Source organism: Montipora foliosa, chromosome 9, assembly GCF_036669935.1.
Source record: "Montipora foliosa isolate CH-2021 chromosome 9, ASM3666993v2, whole genome shotgun sequence".
Lineage (NCBI taxonomy): Eukaryota > Metazoa > Cnidaria > Anthozoa > Scleractinia > Acroporidae > Montipora > Montipora foliosa.
This window is the reverse complement of record NC_090877.1, coordinates 31,533,182-31,553,181: the sequence shown is the minus strand read 5'-3', so window position 1 is coordinate 31,553,181 and position 20,000 is coordinate 31,533,182. Positions and strand designations below refer to the sequence as shown.

The following is a 20,000-nucleotide window of genomic DNA, read 5'->3' as shown; positions in this document are numbered from 1 at the left end:
GCTGAAAACAGCTACATGTATGATGGATAGTGTGACCTGAAGGAGGCATGCTCTTGCTCGGCCATAGCAGAAGTATAGACACCTGAAAATTTCAGGTTGCCCAACGGGATTCAAACCAATGACCTCTGTGATTCCGTTGCAATCCTCTACCAACTGAGCTATGACGCCCCACATTTGGGAGCACGTCAATTTGTTGGACTCCTTTGTTCCAGTGAAAGGACTAGGTAAACGAAATATATATTTCTGAAGTGCAGGCTATGGCTATAGACAAAAGAGAGAAATGAGCCTCTCACTTTTTTGGACAATGTAAGCAATTGTCTCTTACAGACACCTGAAAAATTCAGGGACTTGAACCCATTACTTCTGCGATGCGGGTGCAATATACTATGCCAACTGAGCTGTGAATCCAAACAGTTGGGGGCAGGTCAATTTCAGATGATATATTACTTATGCAGTATAGCCATGCAAAATGCTTAAAATGCAAAGTACTTTAGCTCTTTTTATGAATTAAAAGATGACAAGATGTCCTCTGTTTACAAAAGCAAGTACAGTTGTAAATGTCATCCTTCTAGTCTGCTGGTTGTATATGTTGTGGTTATTTTTCAAACCAGTTCAATTTTGATTTTCCTTTGTTTAATATTCATTATCAAACTCTGAAACAAAGGAAAATCAAAATTGAACTGGTCTAAAAAATGTTGAACCAGGAAAATTATGAACGACAACATACACAATGTCTTCTTTTTACTGTGTTTTCAAATGACAACAAATCACCTTGCCAGCCCCATGGTAAGATACAACATCAATTACTTCCTTACCAAACCCTCTGCCAGGATATCCAGTACTTCATGAAGTTTTTTTGATTTGAGAACTTTAAAACTCCTTAATTAAAAGGAAAGAATAACATAAGTTAAAGTAAGAAAGTGGGAACCAAACTAAATTCTCAACTTAGGTTAAAATTTAAAGCTTGTGAAATTATGATGAATAATTAATGATCATCATAGCAAGACTGTATATCAACACAAAGTTCACATCCACCTTTAACTTTGACAACAGTTCAAAAGAACTAGAATATTTTTGCACATGTTTTAAGAGTGGAACTGATATCTTCAATTTCAAAAAACCATTTCTCTAGAACACTGCCCACTTCCAATCTTATAACTATTAGCACTGAATATTGAAACAAATCATTCACTCAGCAATAACAGGATGTGTAGTGAGACACTTGAAAGTGTAAAGACTATATCATAATGAGAAAGAAAAGTTCTTTCGTGGTGAATAGGAACATTTTGCTGACCACTACAAGAAAAATGGCAAAATCCAAAAAGGAAGGATATTTTTCCTGCCCTCAATCATATTGATCAACATTGGGAAGACTGTTGAACATGAATGTGCTACTCATGAGTTTAAGCTATTGTGACTGAAAGCAACCGAAAAACGAAGTTGTCGGTTGGAGATGTGAATTTTAGAGTTTTAAACGGGGTTGAGAGATGCAAAGAGCAAGTGAACCATTTAGGTCTGTTCAGTAACTTACTTTGGTTTGGTTTTCTCTGTGTCAAAGAGATCAGGTCCTTGGTGTCCTGCAAACTGATCCTCAGTGACAACCTGAAATGTGATAACCAAGCTCTAGAAGTGAACTGTTCCGCCATTCATTGGTGCTACAATCATTACATCAATCAGTTTTTAATGTAAACCAGATACGTTTGGGCAACTGGGAATTCTATAGTAAGTGCCAAGTTCAAATGACCAAGTCTAAAGGCGACTTTTGTAATCCTCTTTTCTGAAAGAGTTTGTTGAAACAGAGTGATGCTATATGTGCTTCTGCCAAATGGAAGGCCATTCTTTATTATGTCTGCTTAATATTTAATGGCAGAAAAGTTGAAACATTCCACTTACATCCACAGTCATGTATAAATGTGCCTCCTGTCTTTCTTTTCGCCTCTGTGCTTCGAGCCTCCTGGTAAAAAAGCACACAGATCAATCATGAGAACAAGTATTACCTAATAAAGGGTTCCCAAGGATTGACTTGGAAAGGTTCAAAGTCAGTTACTAACTTTTCCTCCTGCAACCTTTGCACAAGTGTCTCAGGAATAGAACTCTCATCCACATCCTCTAGAATGTCCTCTGAAAAATCACAATTTTATTTCCAACATTAAAGAATAACCTTAATACCCTTGTACAGTATTTCTTAAATGCCCGTAAAGTACATTTGTGCATATATCAATGATTAACCCATGTAAAGGCACTAATAGTTCATAACTATGAAAACCATCAGAAATTCACTATTCAGGTCACATGCATGGTTCTGTTAATAGTGATAAAGTTCAACTGGCACAGGGAGGGTTTGAATGGGTGGTAGGGAAAAGCTGGGGTTGATGAATGAATTACCGGTAAGCACCCATTTCAAATAGTGCTGATAAACAGTATTTAAGTCTAAGAACCCATTTTAAAATGGTTAGCTTGGCAAAATGGCTTGGCTGATGTAAAGGAAATTTCTTTGGAATAATCACAAGACTTGGCACAAGACTTGAAACAGTTCCCAATTTGGATCTACTTTCTTGCTGTTTCTTGTGAAGAGTTTTCCACTGCCGTAAACCCATTTCTTTCAAGTTATCATATGTTATTTATATTTTGTTAATTGCTTCAGCTCAGATCAATCCTTGTTTCCTGAAAGGCAGAGTTGCTTCTCTGTTTTTTCTTCAAGAAATGTTTAGCCTTGTTGTAAAAATCATCAACTAAATAACAACTTATTTTGTGAGTCTTTTGTCTTTAGGTAGTTTTCAATTCCTCTATTTCTCCATAGAAATCACTTTCATTTACGCAGTTGCATTAGTGTGACTCAGCCATTTTATAGCTGTTAAATTTTACCCATGTGGCTCTGGTGTCGTAATGTGCATATGTGAATAAATTAAACTTTTGACCGAGAGTGGCCTCGGATGAATAATAAAATGTTAATAAATAAATTATTCTACGAAACTTCGACAAGTTGCTTGCGTGGTCAAGTGGATGTTGACAGCAGATCTAAAGGTAGAGGGTTCAAGTTCAAGCTCTGGTGAGTGTGCAGAAAAGTCTTGTGAAATATGTCTGCAAGTGGAGTTGTGGAGGGGGTAGATATCAGTGGTATTCAAAGGGGAGGGGCTATCTGGAATATCAAAGCCATAGATATGTGAAAAGAGGGTGGGGAAGGATAAAGGCGCTGGTGAAGATCAGGGAGGGGTAGGAGAAGTAGAATGGAGAAAAGGCTTGGATAGAAATACATGGCTTCTTTCATCTATTTCTTTTTGAAAACCCTAATAACTGTGCCTCTGTTTTCTAACTACAGCGCAGAAAAAGAAAATGAAAAATCCCTTTTTAGACAGTTGATAGAAAAAACCAGTTTAAAAAATGATTTGAAAATTTTAAACCAAAATAAAACAAAACTTGCTAGAATTGCACTGAAACAGCCAGAAATGCTATTTAAAAACATACCATAAATAAGACAAGGAGGCAAGGTAAGAAATTCTGATGTAATATTATTTCTTTTTTAATGCCCTAAATAATGATTGCTAAATTCTCCATACAAACCCTTATAAAACACAACAACAATTCTCTGTGAGCTTGGGGTACAGTGTACCTGTGATGCAGTGTTCAACTCTTAACGCTTGCCCAATTGCCCGGGGCAAGTGAAATATATCTGTGGGCAAGTAAAACAACTCTAAGACTTGCCCGATCGGGCAATCAGAATTTGTGTTCGACTAATATGTTGCGGAACGATTTGATTTGCAATGAAGAAAGTGACTAGTAATTAATATGATGTAGTCACTGCAAATATGAAAAAAAAAAAACAAAAAAAAACAAAGTTACATCTCTTTGCTGTCATTTATTTTTCTATATAAAACATCTTGGTGCAATGTACAAACCTCAGAACAGATTGGAAGGAGGAACATGTTCGTAGCCGCCATTATTCACAGCGCAAAAGGAATACATGTTACAATGCAACCCAGTTTTTGTGCAGCCAAATGCGCTACGATACAAGCGCACAAGTAAATTCTACCTTTTTTCATGCAATTTCAACCAACTTTGAGATGGGATTCAATCCAAAACCAGCCTAATCACAGAGAGAAATTCAAGGAATCTTCCTTGATCTCTTATAGAAAAGGAAAATCGCTTAAAGATGTGCCTGTCAAAGCAAAACTGTGAAGGCTACTAGAACACCATGGAAATACAGCAAGAGTCACGCCCCTCTGTCAATCCCAATTTACACACACTGAACACAAAATTAACATTTTTACCAGCCTCATTTGAGATTTAATGAGCAACAGGTATTTAGAAGGTTGGCAACCAAAAAAAAAAAAAACCACGGGCAACCAAAAAAATAAAACTGGATGCCCAAAGAGAAAATTAGTAAGAAAGTCAGTGGCGAACACTGGATGACCTCTGCAATGCCGGAGCAATGCTCCACCAACTGAGCGACAATTGCTTCTGAATCAATTGTCTTGTTAAGTGCAAGGATCACTACTACCTTTCAAAATGACACTGTGGCACAGTTCTTCTTTTATCACATACCGACCAATGCAGATTGAATACTCACTCATTTCACTGTCTCTTATGTACACCAACATATAAGCATTTGTGCAGTGCTTCACTGTGATGTCATCCTGCAACATAATGTTTGTTTGATTAGAGTTGCAAGGTATGAAGGTAACTACTAACACATAATAATTATTAAATTTTTTTGTTAACACATCGAATGACTTTTAAACGGCCAAAATTGAGCCGGCGATCACCCCTTTCTCAAGTGGTGATTTTCACTGGTAGCAGACGCTCAGCAACATCCCTGGGACATTGCTACTGTACATCATTCTTGTATCGCCAGCTGAATTTTGGTCGTCCATCGAAGTGCATGAGAAGATCACAAAGTTTAAGGACGGTGCCTACTTATTCAAAGGTATTTTTGTGCAGTTTACTGACTATGTGGGAAAAGCAGATCTTAACAAGTGTTATTGAAATCCAAAAAGAAAATTGGGGGTAACCACGCATTTTTCGAAGATAATTAATCAACAATATTTGTAGAAAGCTTTAAAATACAAAGCAATGTATGGCGTTCTTTTCCAAATTCAAGCTTAATTATCTCTGAAAATTGCATGGTTACCCTCAATTTTCTTTTTGGATATCAAGAGCACTTGCTAAGTTCTGCTTTCTCTGCATAGTTTTGAACCACGCAAAAATATCCCTGTATTAATAAGCACTGCCGATAGGAAATCCAAGTATCTCGAGATGCGCAGAACGTATGCACAATAACAATAGTAGGCACTGTGCTTAAAAGCCATTCAACGTGTTAACAAAAAATTGAATACCTGTTAGTATACGGAATTATCACTAGAATTTATCGATACTAGACATGAAATAAAAGCGTTGTTTTAAGTACAGTGTGCTTGTCTTGTCTTTCCCCGTATTCGCCATATTGAAGAATGCCACATGTTGCTATACACTGGGAACAATCTTGTTACCAGGTCCCTTTGATGCTCAAAGCATGAACTTACCGCCTCAATAGAACCTTCAACCGGATGAGTTTATTCTTAGCTACATCCCTAAATGTCCTAGATGTTTCCCTTTTAGGGTAAAACTGTCTGTCTAACACAAGTGCACAAATTGATTTAGTGTACCTCATATCCTCCAAAGTTATTATCAATTGCTTCTTTTTTGGTGGCCTGAAACAGTATAGTAATTCATTGTACACACTTCAGTAGTTAACACAATAAACATGATAATACAAGTAACTTTATTTGAAGACCATAAGTCCTTGCTCTATGCTTACAGATATTTCAAATGCTGTTAGTCCGGGAAAAAGAATGAAAAGCAATTCAAGCTGAGTTTAGCAATGCATACATGACCAAGGAAGCATGTTAGAAAAAAGTAGACTGAGTATATACAGGAACCAAATTACTTCAAAATTCCTGCCTGTCAATAGGACTTCAAATAATAAAATGCCAGTCTATTTGCTAAACATTTGCATTATTTGTTTATTTCAGTTTACAGTATCCCCAATTAGTGCTCCAGTGCTAGAACGACTCAACACTTAAATAAAGTTCCTTTCCTTTCTGCTCTACAAGTCTAATAATGAATGTTCTAATCATGAACATCACAACTCCTCTACTAACACTGGATCTATAAATCTAAGCGTAGGCCTTGCCATGGCTGGCATTTAACTGGTTTGAATTGATCAGAGAAGCAAAGGCAGACCAAAACACTCAATAATCTGTCAGCCCCTAAATGATGTTTCAATGAAAGCTACAATAATATATTATCTGGGCCTCTGGTGGATGAAAGAGGCTTTAGAAACAAAGTGATTACATTTACTGATGCAAGTCTTGAATGTGGAGGACAACATCAAACAGATAATAACAGTATCACACACTTACCAGTGACACAACATCATCATCGAACTTTGCCCACTGAAATGTTTAAAAAAAATGATATTTACCATAGTGCACATAAGCCCTAAACAAAAAAAATATTTTGCTTTTATACAATTATACATCAGTCTGGGAGCATTTGCAATCCTGTGGGAATTTTGTGATGAAAGCAAGCCGCCAATCTAGATGTGTTAAGGGGGCCCTAAGGAACATGCCAAATGTTGTTGACAATTTTGTAACTTGTACCAATGGCTTTTACCAGGGGTTAAAAGTGTGACCCTCAGAGCGCAACATGGAAATGAGGCTTAACCTTCTACTTTAAATTGGGGTCTATCTGACACGCAACAGTAATAGAACGGATCACATGACAACACTTACGTGAAAATGAGGCTGGATCACATACCGGTAATGCCTTGTAGCTATTGTTTATGGGGACAGATTGTCCCAGTATTACTTATACTTTCTATTTGAGTGTAACTTAGACAACTCTTTAACATAACAGTAATAAATCTGATCTTGTGTCCATTATATCGTGTAAAGAAGCCTTTTTTCATGAAATGCCTTGTGGAATATTTTGCACCACTTACTTTCAATCAGCCAAATGCAATTTTATCACAACTCCCTGAAAAGGATAAAAGGTCCCTCTTTTTCTTCCTCCTCCTCCTCCTCTTCATAATCATCATCACGATGATCATCATTAACATTATCAACATCAGATGACTCATGGTCATCATCATTGACAGCTTCCATCATCTTCAGCATCATTGCAGCTGCAGAGATCGGTACATTTAAGTCCTGCTTTGCAACATTGACATCATTATTCTATTTGTGGAACACCGCTCCTTAATGATACGAAGGATTGCATCGGATGTGGGAGGCGCGGTGGCCTCATGGTTTGACTGCTCGACTCCGGATCGAGTGGTCCAGGTTTGGGTTCTGGTCAGGGACATTGTGTTGTGTTCTTGGTCAAGACAATTTTTTCTCACAGTGCCTCTCTCCACCCAAGGGTATAAATGGGTACCAGCGAAACAGAGACAATGACACATTTGAAAGGAAGAAGTGAGGAAAGCTGTAAAAGCTGCTAACATTGGTAAAGCACCTGGTCTGGATGGCATACCAGCTGAAATCATAAAACATAGCGATGATGGTCTGCTATAACACTTGCTTTCCATAAAGTGCACTAGGTGAAACTGCTTGGGTAGATCCAAGGCTGGACTAACTGCACACCTACGACCGTGCAATGTGCAACACCAGTGCTAATTACTCTCGGCTCAGTCAACATTGAAATCAATGAACTGCCGGAGAGGTAGAACATTGCATCAGCATCACATCAGCGGTCATGGGCTCCAATGCCGTTGGAGCCACCTAATTTTTCAGGTGTCAATGTGAAACAATTTATTGCTTTAAGATGATGCCTACTAATTAAAGATATTTTTTCCCTGGTGTGTGATTATGCAGGAACTGTAGATCTTAACAAGTGTTATTGAAATCCAAAAAGAAAATTGGGGGTAACCACACATTTTTTAAAGATAATTCATGAATACTGGTAATATTTGTAAAAAGATTTAAAATACAAAGAAACGTATGGCATTCTTTCGCAAGTGAAAGCTTAATTATCTCTCAAAAATGCATGGTTACCCCCAATTTTCTTTTTGGATAGCAAGACTACTTACTAAGATCTACTTTCTCTGGATGGTTTTAAACCGCGCAAAAATATCCCTGTATTAGTGAGTATCACCGATAGGAAATCCGAGTGTCTCGAGATACGCAGAACGTATGCGCAACAACAATACTAGGCACTGTCCTTAATTGTCCACATAAGTGCCAGGATCATTTCTCTCTTTCTGAAGCTATTGTGTTAGAAAGCATTCCCAGAAGCTGATGAGACTAGTGTAAGCGCACTTTCAGATCTGGTAAAATCGCGCAACCCACAGCAAAGATCGCTGCTGGAATTGAGAAATTAGTCTGCCTGCTGTACCAGCCTAAGACATATATTTCCAACGTTAAAGATCAATGCAATCCTCCATCTATTAAGGAGCAATGTTGCACTAATAGATGTCAAGCTGGCCCTACATGTACCAATCTCTGCAGATGCAATGATGCTGGAGATGATGGCAGCTGTGATAATGATGCTGATGACGATGATCATGAGTTGTCTGATGTTGAAAAATGTCGATGATCATGACGACGATGATGATGAAGCGGAGGAGGAGGAAGACGTGGGAGATGAAGGAGTTGTGAAAAAATCGCATTTTGCTGAAATGACCTACCGGTAGTTGTAAAAAGTAAAGGTGCAAAATATGCCTCAAGGCATTTCACAAAAAAAGGCTCCTTTACATTCTAGTGGACACCAGATAAGATTTATTACTGTTATGTTACAGGGTTGTCTAAGTTACACTCTAATAGATACTGTAGTATAAGTAAATATTGGGACAATCTGTCGACACAAACAATAATTACAAGGCATTATGTTATCCAGCCTCGTTTTCATGTTGGCATGGTCATGTGATCCATTCTATTCCTGTTACGTGTCAGATGCAATCTAATTAAAAAGTATGAGTTGTCGAAGATTCAACAACAGTGACAATGGTTACAAAACATTTGAAGGTCAAGCCTCGTTTCCATGTTGGACTATGAGAGCTTGCTTTCAGCACAAAATTCCCACGGGACTTTATTTCACAACATATGCTCCCTGACTACCTGTAGAAGTGTAGAGCTTTGCATATATTTCAACATTTTGGTATGTTACTAAACCATACCCTTCCATCCCCACTAGGATTGATGTATACAACATAGTGGCCACCATGGTTATCACCTGAAAAACCAATCAAAATGCAATGTATGAGGAGGCAGTGTGGCCCAGTGGTTAGGTTGCTTGCCTTGAGGTCCGGGGATCCTGGGTTCAAGACACATTCTGGTTAATGGTTAAATTTGTTCCTGGTAGTCCCTCGTTCAACTTCTCAGCTGCAATTGCAAATAGCCAACTAGCTTGCCTCCAGCCAGCTGGGATTCTTAACAGTAAATGTTCAGTTCTGTATTGATTATGTTAAATGACCCCAAAAAGCTCCTATGGAGAGTGGTCAATTAAGTATGTTATACATTTGAGATGTTGAATGACAAAATGGGTGCCTGAAAATCCAATAAGCTTCCAATGATAGCAACCTGCTTCTTGATTTTGAAATCTATAACTTATTTTTCACTAACTGTATACTCCTATAACAACTTGGCCTACCCCCTAATATATTTTATTAATCCTAAGACATGGCTACAATCTCAGACAAAACCCATTGAGACAAAGCTATATTTTGGTACTCCAACAATTTATCCAAATGTTCCTATAAAGCCACCCTTTCCCCTCCCCCCAAACTCAATGCTGATTTATCTTGGTCGGAAATATACCGTAGAACATATGACAATACTCAGCAACCTTGACTGAGGGGGGAGGGGAAGGGGAGAGGAAGTAGGGGTGTGTAAAAATGAAGGTGAATTAGTGTCACTGTCTCAACAGTTTTATCTGAGATTGTAGGTTATAAAGCACAACACTGCTCTGGGTGGGATGAGGGGAGAGTGTATTGTTGGCCTTCCTTTTGAAGTTATGATACAGACGGACCAAAAATGGGAAAGGCCTAAACTCCAGGAATGTGGAAAATCCCAGCAACCAAGTTAGAACTTGGGCGACACATGATATAGAACATTCAGGGAACAACAACAACTTTTACAACTTTTCCATACATGTACATAATATTTATTGCATGCAATAATACATATTTTACCTTTTTTTCAATATTGTAAATTATCGTACTGGTAGTAAATTTGAGAGCCACAAGTTTATTAGCCTTGGCTATTTACTGCTACTCTCCATAAAGAAAGTCTTTACTTTACTTCTGTACTAGAAGGCATCCAAGCCCACACTTTTAAAAAAATGAAAAACTGCTGAATTCTCTACAAAAATATATGTCCAGTCTTCCTCTACAACACTAAAAATATGCCCTTTAAAATTCTGAGCACCAGGAAACATGCTGTACATATGACAAAGAATCCCAATCAAATTAAGGGTGCGTTCGATTGACCCTATTCCGGAATAAGAATACGTGGAGTGATGATTTAAAACCGTATGTTTGGCGCTTTTGAAGCAACAAGGATAATAAAGATATGTTTAAAATACCATTTTAGCAAAGGTTTGATAGTTTTAATGTGAATCCCCGTAAATACAAAGGATTTCTTACTTCTATTCCATGTACTCCTATTCCGGAATACAGTCAATCGAACGCGCCCTAACTAACTCTGTTGACCCTTTCCCTCCTAAGACTGACTTTACTTTCTCCAAAGAGAGACGATTTGACTTGTCAAAGGGGGGCAGTTCAGCCCGCCGGGATGATGTACGTACACTTAAAAACCCCTTAATTAATGCCAGGAGTGACACTTATACCTGTAGATAGTACTCTGTGTTAAATCAGACGATTTTATTCAGTAATGGGGTATTGTAATGAATCCAATCCAACCACTGCGTCAGTCTATGTGATGGCTGATAGTCGCCTGAAAGTTGACTCTGTGAAGAGAACTAGAGTGAACTCCAGCCTTACCTGGGAAACTGATTCTAGGCTTCCAGAAACAATGGAAACAGTGTTTCTGAGTCTTATATTTTAAAAGTTTCCTGGGGGGGGGCAGCACATGTTGGTTATATATCAGCTATGTGTGTCTGTGATGCTAAAACATACCTTTTCAACCTTGTTTCATACCCATTTACCCATTGACTCCTGGGGGTTCCCCATAGATGAGTAAAATTGTCTGGCGTTACACAGAGTAAAACACTAAGTATGGCCAGTTTAGGCCAGTTTAGGGGTGAATGGGTTAATGGTTTTTCAGTGAGTGATTAATGGAGGCCAGTTCACAGGTGAAAGGAATAAATTTGACGAATTGTAACCACCCTATTTCAGTTCTTATTTCACTCACCACTATGTACAAGAACAGCATGTAATGTGTAATTTCCTAGGTGGTCTTCGGGATCCTGAAGAAACTGATTCAAATTGAGCTTCTCCATAAATTCACATCTGGTGAAACATTTCAAACAATGAAGAGTAAACAAAGACAGCTAAACTAACATTAATCAAACGTTTCTTCCCTGTAACGCCACAAATGAAAGGAGATGGCAGAACAAACCTGTCATTTATTTTAACATTGGTGTCTGTTATGGGATCATACTGAAATCTCATTAACTGAAGATGAAGGACTGGTGGAAACTTGGCAAAAATTACACCTTTCTTTGCTTCCTAACAAAAAAAAGAGAAACTTATCACCTTAGAGAAATATATATCAACACAAGGGTCACTCCTACCCCTCCCAAAAAAAAGGAACATCAAATGGACTTAATTCATCCTAAGGTTACGAATGAATTACAAAAGGTAATAGCATGATCTGTAGTGATATTTTGCATAAATTCCATGAGTGCTATTTCAAAATTGTTATACATAATTTCACGAGCCATTAGGTGAGTGAAATTTGGGACAATTTTGAAATATCACAAGTGGTATTTATCCCAAATATCACAAACAAATCATGCTATGAGAAGAGAAGAGAAGAGAAGAGATGAGAAGAGAAGAGAAGAGAAGAGAAGAGAAGAGACACAAGACGCCATGTTCTCCAATTTTGCAAAATGTTTACTTTTTATGTCTTCTCTCACGTAATTAGTGGACAACAACCCTTCACATTCTTCAGATGTGATCTGAGAAATCAGCAATGAGAAATTGTCATTGTTACTATTGTTATCATTATTACTAATAATTAGTACAGTAATACTGTATAATTATTACTGTACAATAAATTATTAGACTGCGCTTAAAGGAAAGGAATTTCAAATAGTTCATCACGAAAAAGAGAGTTAGTAGCACTGACCTGTAGACCATACTCTCCTGCATCATATTTGTTGTCACCGTCTAAAGTTTCAACAGCAATATACTCTTTGAAAGATTCATAAACTGAAACAACAACAATAGAAATTAGTAAAAACTTCACCAAGAACGTAAAGAAAATAAAAACTATGAAAATACAAATGTTTTAATATTTAACATGCATTTCTGCTGCTTTTATCATGTGTCCTAATTAGACAAATAACGGTCCGTTGCATGCTATCATGTGAAGAAACCTTTTGTTTTGTTCTGGATGTCTGCATTTGCAATATCATTAACTTGGTGCATTATCAACAAATGCAATGGAAACAGGGGCTGGAAGGGGGGGGGGGGGGGGGGGGGGCGAATTATGGGTTCATTTTCCCGACATTCATGAATTCACGTATCACATAGTTGGATGGAGAATTGATCAAGTATACATATGATTATCAGCTTTCTTTGAGATGACTTTACTTGTACACATGACTACAGGAAAGAGATGGTCTTATCAGTTGACCCTGCGATGGGAAGGAAATATAAAGGCGAGGTCAGCTACGAGCCTTGAAGGCCAGTGCTTATCTCCGGTTACTGCAGCATGAAGCGACTAGGAGTATTTCTACTTCCCCCTGCATGGGATGCTAGTCCATCGCAGGGTTATTTGCCGGTACCCATTTATACATCTGGGTGGAGAGAGGCACCGTGAGAGTAAAGTGTCTTGCCCAAGAACACAACACAATGTCTCCACCCAGGACCCGAACCCAGACCACTCGATTTGGAGTAGAGCGCACTAACCATGAGGCCACCGCGCCTGCTTCTGTGATGTTGTGCTTATTCTCTAAATTCCTTTCTCCTTATACAACAACTGCTGAACCACAAAACTATTAAGCACTTGAGGCCCTGATTTTTTTGTGTATCCACATATCCAGAAATCGAATCAGTGTTCCATGAACATTTAACAAAGAAGTTAAGAAATTGCTTTTCTTTTTTTACCATCAAAAATGGTGGGTTGACTTACATGTATACACGGGTAAATACGGTATATTATGTTACATAACAATGGCAGAAGACCTACTGTATGTGTAGTTTGAACCATCTTGACAGACAAATTACATGTATTTGTGTAGGGTCGTCTGATGTTCACGACATTATAATGGTAGAAATGTCAATTCACGCACTACTGTACAACTTCAATGTGTACAATCATGCGTCACAGCTAATATATTGTTTAAGAATCACAGCTGTATTCCATTCGGTTTTCCCAATTCACGCTCTGTCTTGGGGTCAATTCTCAGATCACGCAAAACCCCTTCCAGATCCTGATTGCAATACTCACTGTCTTTCTTGCCCTTCACATTGAGCTGAATATCATAAAAGGGTTCCTCTCTGAAAATAAATTGCACATTTAAAATACACTTCTGAAATGTTTCTTTCACCACAACATGTGAGCTGTCATTCAAAATGAAATAATAATTATTTAGTTTAAAAATCGTTTGAATTGAGACATTTTCTAATTTCCTTTGTCATTCCTCCTACATGTAGATGTACATGATTGTACCATTAAGATGAAGAGACACAGGGAATAAAGAATATTTTAACACAATTTAACAACAAGGATGGCAGCAAGAAAGATGGATTGACCCCCCTTTATTGTTAAGAGAAAAACATAAGCAATGGTTCAAATATTGACAGCTTGCATGACATGAAAAGAGGGTAAACATGCTTCTATACAAAAAACATAGTTGAAAGTCTTCTAGTAATCAAACCTATTTTTATGCAAAACTGGGCAACCATTTCCTCTTCCCTTTCTAATCATGTTTGGTCACAAGCAATTATTTGAGATCACTCAAGTAAACATGGTGATCATGGTGGTGGCAAGAAGCTGTAACTGTTGGTTCATACAAGTTTGTTCATACAACTAACTATATAATTGTAGCTACACAGCTACACCTGTACATGAATTGTAGTAGGATTACCGTTATTCTAAGTTACACATAGTTGTTTGTACCAGACACAACCCCATGTAGATTTTTTAGACAAAAGGGTGACAACCTGCCCTTAAATGTGTACTAAATGTACTTGTAAATGTATAACATAAAATCACAAATTTTGCGTGAACTAACCTTTGTGATACATAGTCCACCTTTGTACATTTAATATAGGACTGTGAAAGAAAAGAGGAAAAAATGGAAAACACTTTAAGTTAATACTTTTTAACGACACCAACAAAAATGAAGCAAATATTGGAAGAGGCAATCCACTAGATCACTACTCTTAGCATACACTTGTACATGGTTGTCTAATTTACAGACAAAAGTCAGCAGAAATACTTAACACATGAGAGGGTTATTTTCTTAAGAAACTGTGGTGGTGCAAAGATGGGGTGTAAAACACATTTATGAGGTTGGTTTATCAAACGAGCTAGTTGATACAGCAGTTTTCAATTGAGTGTCGAAAGTAATTAGTGATTTGCTTTGGTTTTGCATTACTTCACTCATTGCTGGGTGCAAAGTTCTCATGCCACTTTTTCAACCAATCAGAAGTGAAACCAAAACCAATTGTGGCTCGTGCGTGCACATTTTCCCACGCTTTGTGTCAGCTACATGTAATTACTTCAAGTTTTGATTGCTTTACTGTATTGTCTCCATTCTTTTTGATTGGTTAAAGTAATTATTTTGGTCTTGGTTTTATGACACTAGATTGAAACTCGCTCTAATAGTGTAAATTAGTAAACACCCTAAGAAAGACGCGAGAGTTAAAGTTTCGAGTGTTAGCCCCTTGCCAGAGTGAATTGATTCAGCATAAACTAGGCAGACATGTCACTGAAAATGACTTTCATTTAAGATATCAAACTGTCACTGTCATTACAAGATGCAAGTCCAATTCATTAAGCAAACCAGACAGGATTGTCACAAGGTTAAGAAAGACTGCAGCTGTGAAAACAAGTACAAAACTCCTAACCAATGGTGCAAGAGAATGCTGGTTCTTCAGCAGTTAGGTAGTTTCGCAGTTCTATAACACTGCTGGGGCAGTCAGAAAAAAAAAACACTTAAATATTATTAGGATTTTACAAGGCAATTACCCACCAGCATTTTTCCTTCCAATAACCTGGGAATTGTGCCCTACAAAAGTAAGTGAATAAGGTAAATCAAAAATAATTTTTTAAATATTTACTTTCATGTGAATCCCAGCCATTCATTATTCTTTCAACATCACAACCAAAATATCATGGACAAACTTCTGACCAGTTAACCACCTCACAACCAATGCATAGGCATACAGTCATGTATGGTTGTGCTTCCACAAGGAAATAACTGATTCTACTCAGTGAACAATGTAACTCAATTTTAGAAAAAAAATGGTTCTTCTAAAAAGTCTCACATAACGTCTTCAGAAAAATTGGTAGGACATTAACCCATTCACCCCTAAACCAGCCATACTTAGTATTTTACTCTGCCTAATGCCAGATGATTTTACTCGTCAATGGAGAACCCCCAGGAGTCAATGGGTTAAAAAACCAACACATTGCTCAAAAAGAAAAAGGAATCTGGACCCAGGTGATGTTGCTTGGCCTGCTTCTCAGTACAAGCTGTAATGTGCATTTCAATACAATAATAATTTTATTCACATGGAGAATGCACTATTTGTTATCCAGATCTAACCAATAATGCTTTAAGTCTTTCTCCTAACATGCAAAGGGGAATCTACATGTACAGTGTAACATCAACTGATTATCAGATGTGAAAAAGTACTATAAATTCATAAATAATTATTACTGGACTTATCAGTATGGGAGAGTACAAAACTGGTTGAAAACCTCTAGTCTTTGTAGTTTCCCCCAGAAGTTTATGAAAACATTAAAACTTGTACATAAAAAATCTCTTCACAAAGATTTGATGAACTTACCTCCACACATGTTCCTTTCATTTTGCTCTCCATGTTGTCAAGTAGCTGTAAAAAGAGAATTCATTAATTTTGTTGCAAAAATTATAACTTGGTACTAGAAAAGCAAATAATAATTATTTAGTGGTAATGACATTGTAGTTTTCATGTTTTTACATAATGCTGTAACTTATAAAACATCCAATGTGGCTCTTAACCTCCCATGCATAAACATTCACTTGACAACCAAAGGAAGTTAATTTTATCAGGATGATGAATCCATATTCAACTTTAGGAGACACCCTGCGAGTGTGGACAAGACGGCAATTTTTTTCAATTTTCAATCCAATTCCATCTTCACCATCCTTAGCTATTCACAACAAACAATACCTTTGAGTGTACCGAGGTGCTTTTTGCAGCTAAATGTCATTTGTTTTGGTTTCCAAAAATTCCAGAAATTTTAGACAATGAAGCAGGCTTAAAAAATAGGCACACAATGCAGTAAAAGAATCCGATCCCACCAACGCGTTGGCCAACACGTTGGTCAACTGTCAGCCGACGCTTTGGTCGCTGTTTAATCTTATAACATCTAAGATGCGTCGGTGGTGCGTCGGTGGCATGTTGGTGACTCATTTGGGCCTTATTGAACTGTTGAAAACCTAAACGTACCTTTTTCAAACTGAACGGAAATGCCTTCGATGGAAAACTTTAACTTCGATGTGAAAATAAGAAATTTACTTTTGACCGCCATCTTGTATTTCGTGATATTACAACCCAGCTCCCATTACGACAAGTGTTATTAGAACCCAGTTTTCACTCTGGCAAACATGTTACCCGAGACTTCATCTTTATCAGCATTTATATTTACAGGGCTTCTAAGGGCCAATTTACACGATACGATTTTGCCGCGATGCGACGTCGTTTCACAAACGGCAACAGATCGCCCAGCTGCCTTTGGCACTCCTGCTCGATCCTTTTAACTGAAAGTTTCGGGTCTCCCAGCCTCTCCAGGGTGCTCTGGTATGTCACTTCGTTTACAATAGACCTTTTTACCGATACGGCGGCCATTTTAATTTCTATTGTTTCGAAAAACATTATGGGATGCCCAGGGGGCAAATTAATATGTATTTGCCCCCTGGGCATCCCATAATGGCTATTCGAAACAATAGAAATCAAAATGGCCGCCGTATCGGTAAAAAGGTCTATTCGCAGCTCCGCTATACCCAGGAAGTCTCTAATCGTGCTGCGTGCTGTGCCTGCGAGTCTGTACGCGTTGTTCAGGCTACACTTCTTCTCATTCATTGTAGAGAGCACTGCTGTGTATCGTCGATGGATTTCAGTAAGGTCATTGCGGTCGACCTTAGCAGCAGTTTCATGGTTCGTTGCAGCTGGTGGTTCTGAGTTCTGCAAGGTACGCAGCTGCTGCTCCAGGGTCTTAATGAGGTCATCTTTGGCTTTCAACTGCTCTTTGTAGGTGACCATTTCCTGTCCATTTTGCCGGACCAAGTCTGCCATCTCATCGGCATTTGAGCAGTTGCTGAAAGACATCGCTGAACAGTTTCCACTACAGTAAAATTGAAATTACAAACGGCTCCTTTAGGAGCCACCACACATTAAAAAGTCAATGATCAATAAAGAGTTTAAACTTCCCAATCCTTTACAGTGAACGAAAAATAAGCATGACGGTAGACTTGCAAATTAACTGCCCGCTTTGGTAACCGACCCTTTCCAAAACATCGAGAAGACCTAGGTACTAGTGTTTCATTTAAAAAATGGCGGCTATTTGCCTATCATGTTTTCGTCGTTCCTTATGAAGTTGTTCTTGCTTCCAACTGAACGAACTAACAAAATTATAAAGAGTAAGTATTTCGACCGATGTGTCGGTAGTATTTCGACCAACGTGTCGGTAGTGTTTTGACCAACGTGTCGGTAGTGTGTCCGCCAATGCGTCGGTAGTGTGTCAGCCAACGTGTCGGTAGTGTGTCGGCCAACGTGTCGGTAGCGTGTCAGCTGATGTGTCGGTAGTGTGTTGGTGGTGTGTCGACCGACGCATTGGCCGACGTGTTGGTGGGATCGGATTCTTAACTATACCCACAATGCCTACGTGTGGTAGTGCAATAATTACTCGTTCAGAAATTTGGTCTCCCGTGCTCGCAAGTAACTGGCGCGACAGGGCGACCATTACGCAGCAGCCTTAGTAGTATTTTTAACCTTTTAAGGCAAAAATCGCTGTGGCTAAAAGTGTTTTCATTAGTCTTTTACAGTGGCAAATCTTACCACTCTACAGAGTTCTTGAACATCATGTTGCATAAAGCTGTCAAGCGTCTCCCATCTAAAATTTAAGCAAACACTTTATTACATGTACAACAAATAACCACGCTTTGTATACCAAATTGTACCATCTTGTTTTTGGGTGATGTTTGGCAAATTGTAGTCCTTGAAAATACAACCTTTAATCCTTATTTCATAAACCAAAATAAATACATGTTATGGAAATTTAAGATTGAAATTGCCTGATACCAGAAAGTATATACAACATCCCAAGCAACAATCCTTCTGGATCAAATGTAAGAAAACAAACAATAGTAAAACTTTAAGGGGTGCAGGGCTGGTGCAGTGGTGAGAGCACTCGCCTTCCACCAGTGTGGCCCGGGATCAATTAACCCATTCAACGCCATATGTGCGTTGAGTTTGTTGGTTGTCTACTCTGCACCGACTAAAATTTTCCCTATGCGACCAAAATATCCGGCGAAGTCGCAAATTTGGGACTTGTTGTCACCTTTGCTCTTTCGAAACAAAAGGGTTAGCAGTTGCCACTTTGCTGCTACTTTTGCTAAAATAAATAAATAAATGACAAAATTCTTTTGTTTCTCGCAGTGAATTTCCCTGAAGATAGCGTAATTGTAGAGTAATTTAGCAGCGATGCAACGTCCATTCCTTCGATCATTCGCCATTTTCAGCCGTTTCTTTACACACATGTATTGCGGGATCGTATTTTTTTGCTAAACTGCTGACAACACATGGCGATTTTGCGACTAAAATTTGCAAAATTGAGAGTAAATTTTCGTATGTTGTCGTAAAATGCGCCTGCATTTTTTCGTTAATTTTGAGCCCTGAGTTATATGTATGTATTTTTGCACGGTTTAAAACTATGCGGAGAAAGAAGAACTTAGCAAGTGCTCTTGGTATCCAAAAAGAAAATTGGGGGTAACCCCACATCATTTTTTCAGAGATAATTAAGCTTCCATTTTGGAAAAAAAAATGCCATATATTGCTTTGTAATTTAAAGTGCCCCTATGACCAAAAAAGTCAATTCTTATTTTCCTTTGGATTTAAAAACTATGTTAACTTAACACTAAGAGACCAAAGCTTTAAGTCTTGATTTAACTGGCATTTTCCAATAAATGGTCCGCCATTAGTAACTTTAAGTTCTTGAGAGAGCTGAATCGAGGAGAAAATGAAGTCAAAGGCTCGCTAGTTTAAAAATGCAATATGTGTGTGCACTGCAAAATTAATATCCAGCACAGGAGTTCTGGGCTTTCAGATTTTTAAACTTGCGTTTTGCATATATAACAAGCTGCATTCACACACTGAAATTTTAAGCTACATGTAGTGAGCCTTCAACGTCACTTTTCCCTGGATCCAACCCTCTGAGGTCCAATGGGTCAGTTTTGAACATGAGTAATGGCCAACTGTGAAATCCAAAACTCTCAAAGTAAACAGCCTTTGGATATAACATCAAAGATCAGAATTTTGCCAGTCAGATGCTAATCAAACACACTTTCAAAATCTGAAAAAAATTAAGTGATTTTTTTTATCACAGGGGCACTTTTGCTTTTTGCAA

General features: G+C 38.1%; 2 protein-coding genes across 2 annotated transcripts in view; one reads left to right on the top strand and one right to left on the bottom strand.

The window, feature by feature from the left end:
• LOC137971252 (uncharacterized) overlaps positions 1-20,000 on the top strand; it is a 251,111-nt gene that overhangs the window by 174,319 nt on the left and 56,792 nt on the right. The window lies entirely within an intron of this gene.
• LOC137969748 (ubiquitin carboxyl-terminal hydrolase 7-like) overlaps positions 1-20,000 on the bottom strand; it is a 61,797-nt gene that overhangs the window by 25,067 nt on the left and 16,730 nt on the right. Inside the window, exons 10-25 of the mRNA XM_068816102.1 lie at positions 18,434-18,488; positions 16,181-16,225; positions 15,361-15,396; positions 14,398-14,438; positions 13,611-13,660; positions 12,285-12,367; positions 11,553-11,662; positions 11,346-11,443; positions 9,152-9,207; positions 6,399-6,431; positions 5,643-5,687; positions 4,568-4,634; positions 2,052-2,121; positions 1,894-1,954; positions 1,532-1,602; positions 816-879 (exon numbers count right to left, since the gene is read on the bottom strand). Coding sequence (XP_068672203.1) covers positions 816-879; positions 1,532-1,602; positions 1,894-1,954; positions 2,052-2,121; positions 4,568-4,634; positions 5,643-5,687; positions 6,399-6,431; positions 9,152-9,207; positions 11,346-11,443; positions 11,553-11,662; positions 12,285-12,367; positions 13,611-13,660; positions 14,398-14,438; positions 15,361-15,396; positions 16,181-16,225; positions 18,434-18,488 — 985 coding nt within the window. The remainder of the gene's footprint in view (positions 1-815; positions 880-1,531; positions 1,603-1,893; positions 1,955-2,051; positions 2,122-4,567; positions 4,635-5,642; positions 5,688-6,398; positions 6,432-9,151; positions 9,208-11,345; positions 11,444-11,552; positions 11,663-12,284; positions 12,368-13,610; positions 13,661-14,397; positions 14,439-15,360; positions 15,397-16,180; positions 16,226-18,433; positions 18,489-20,000) is intronic.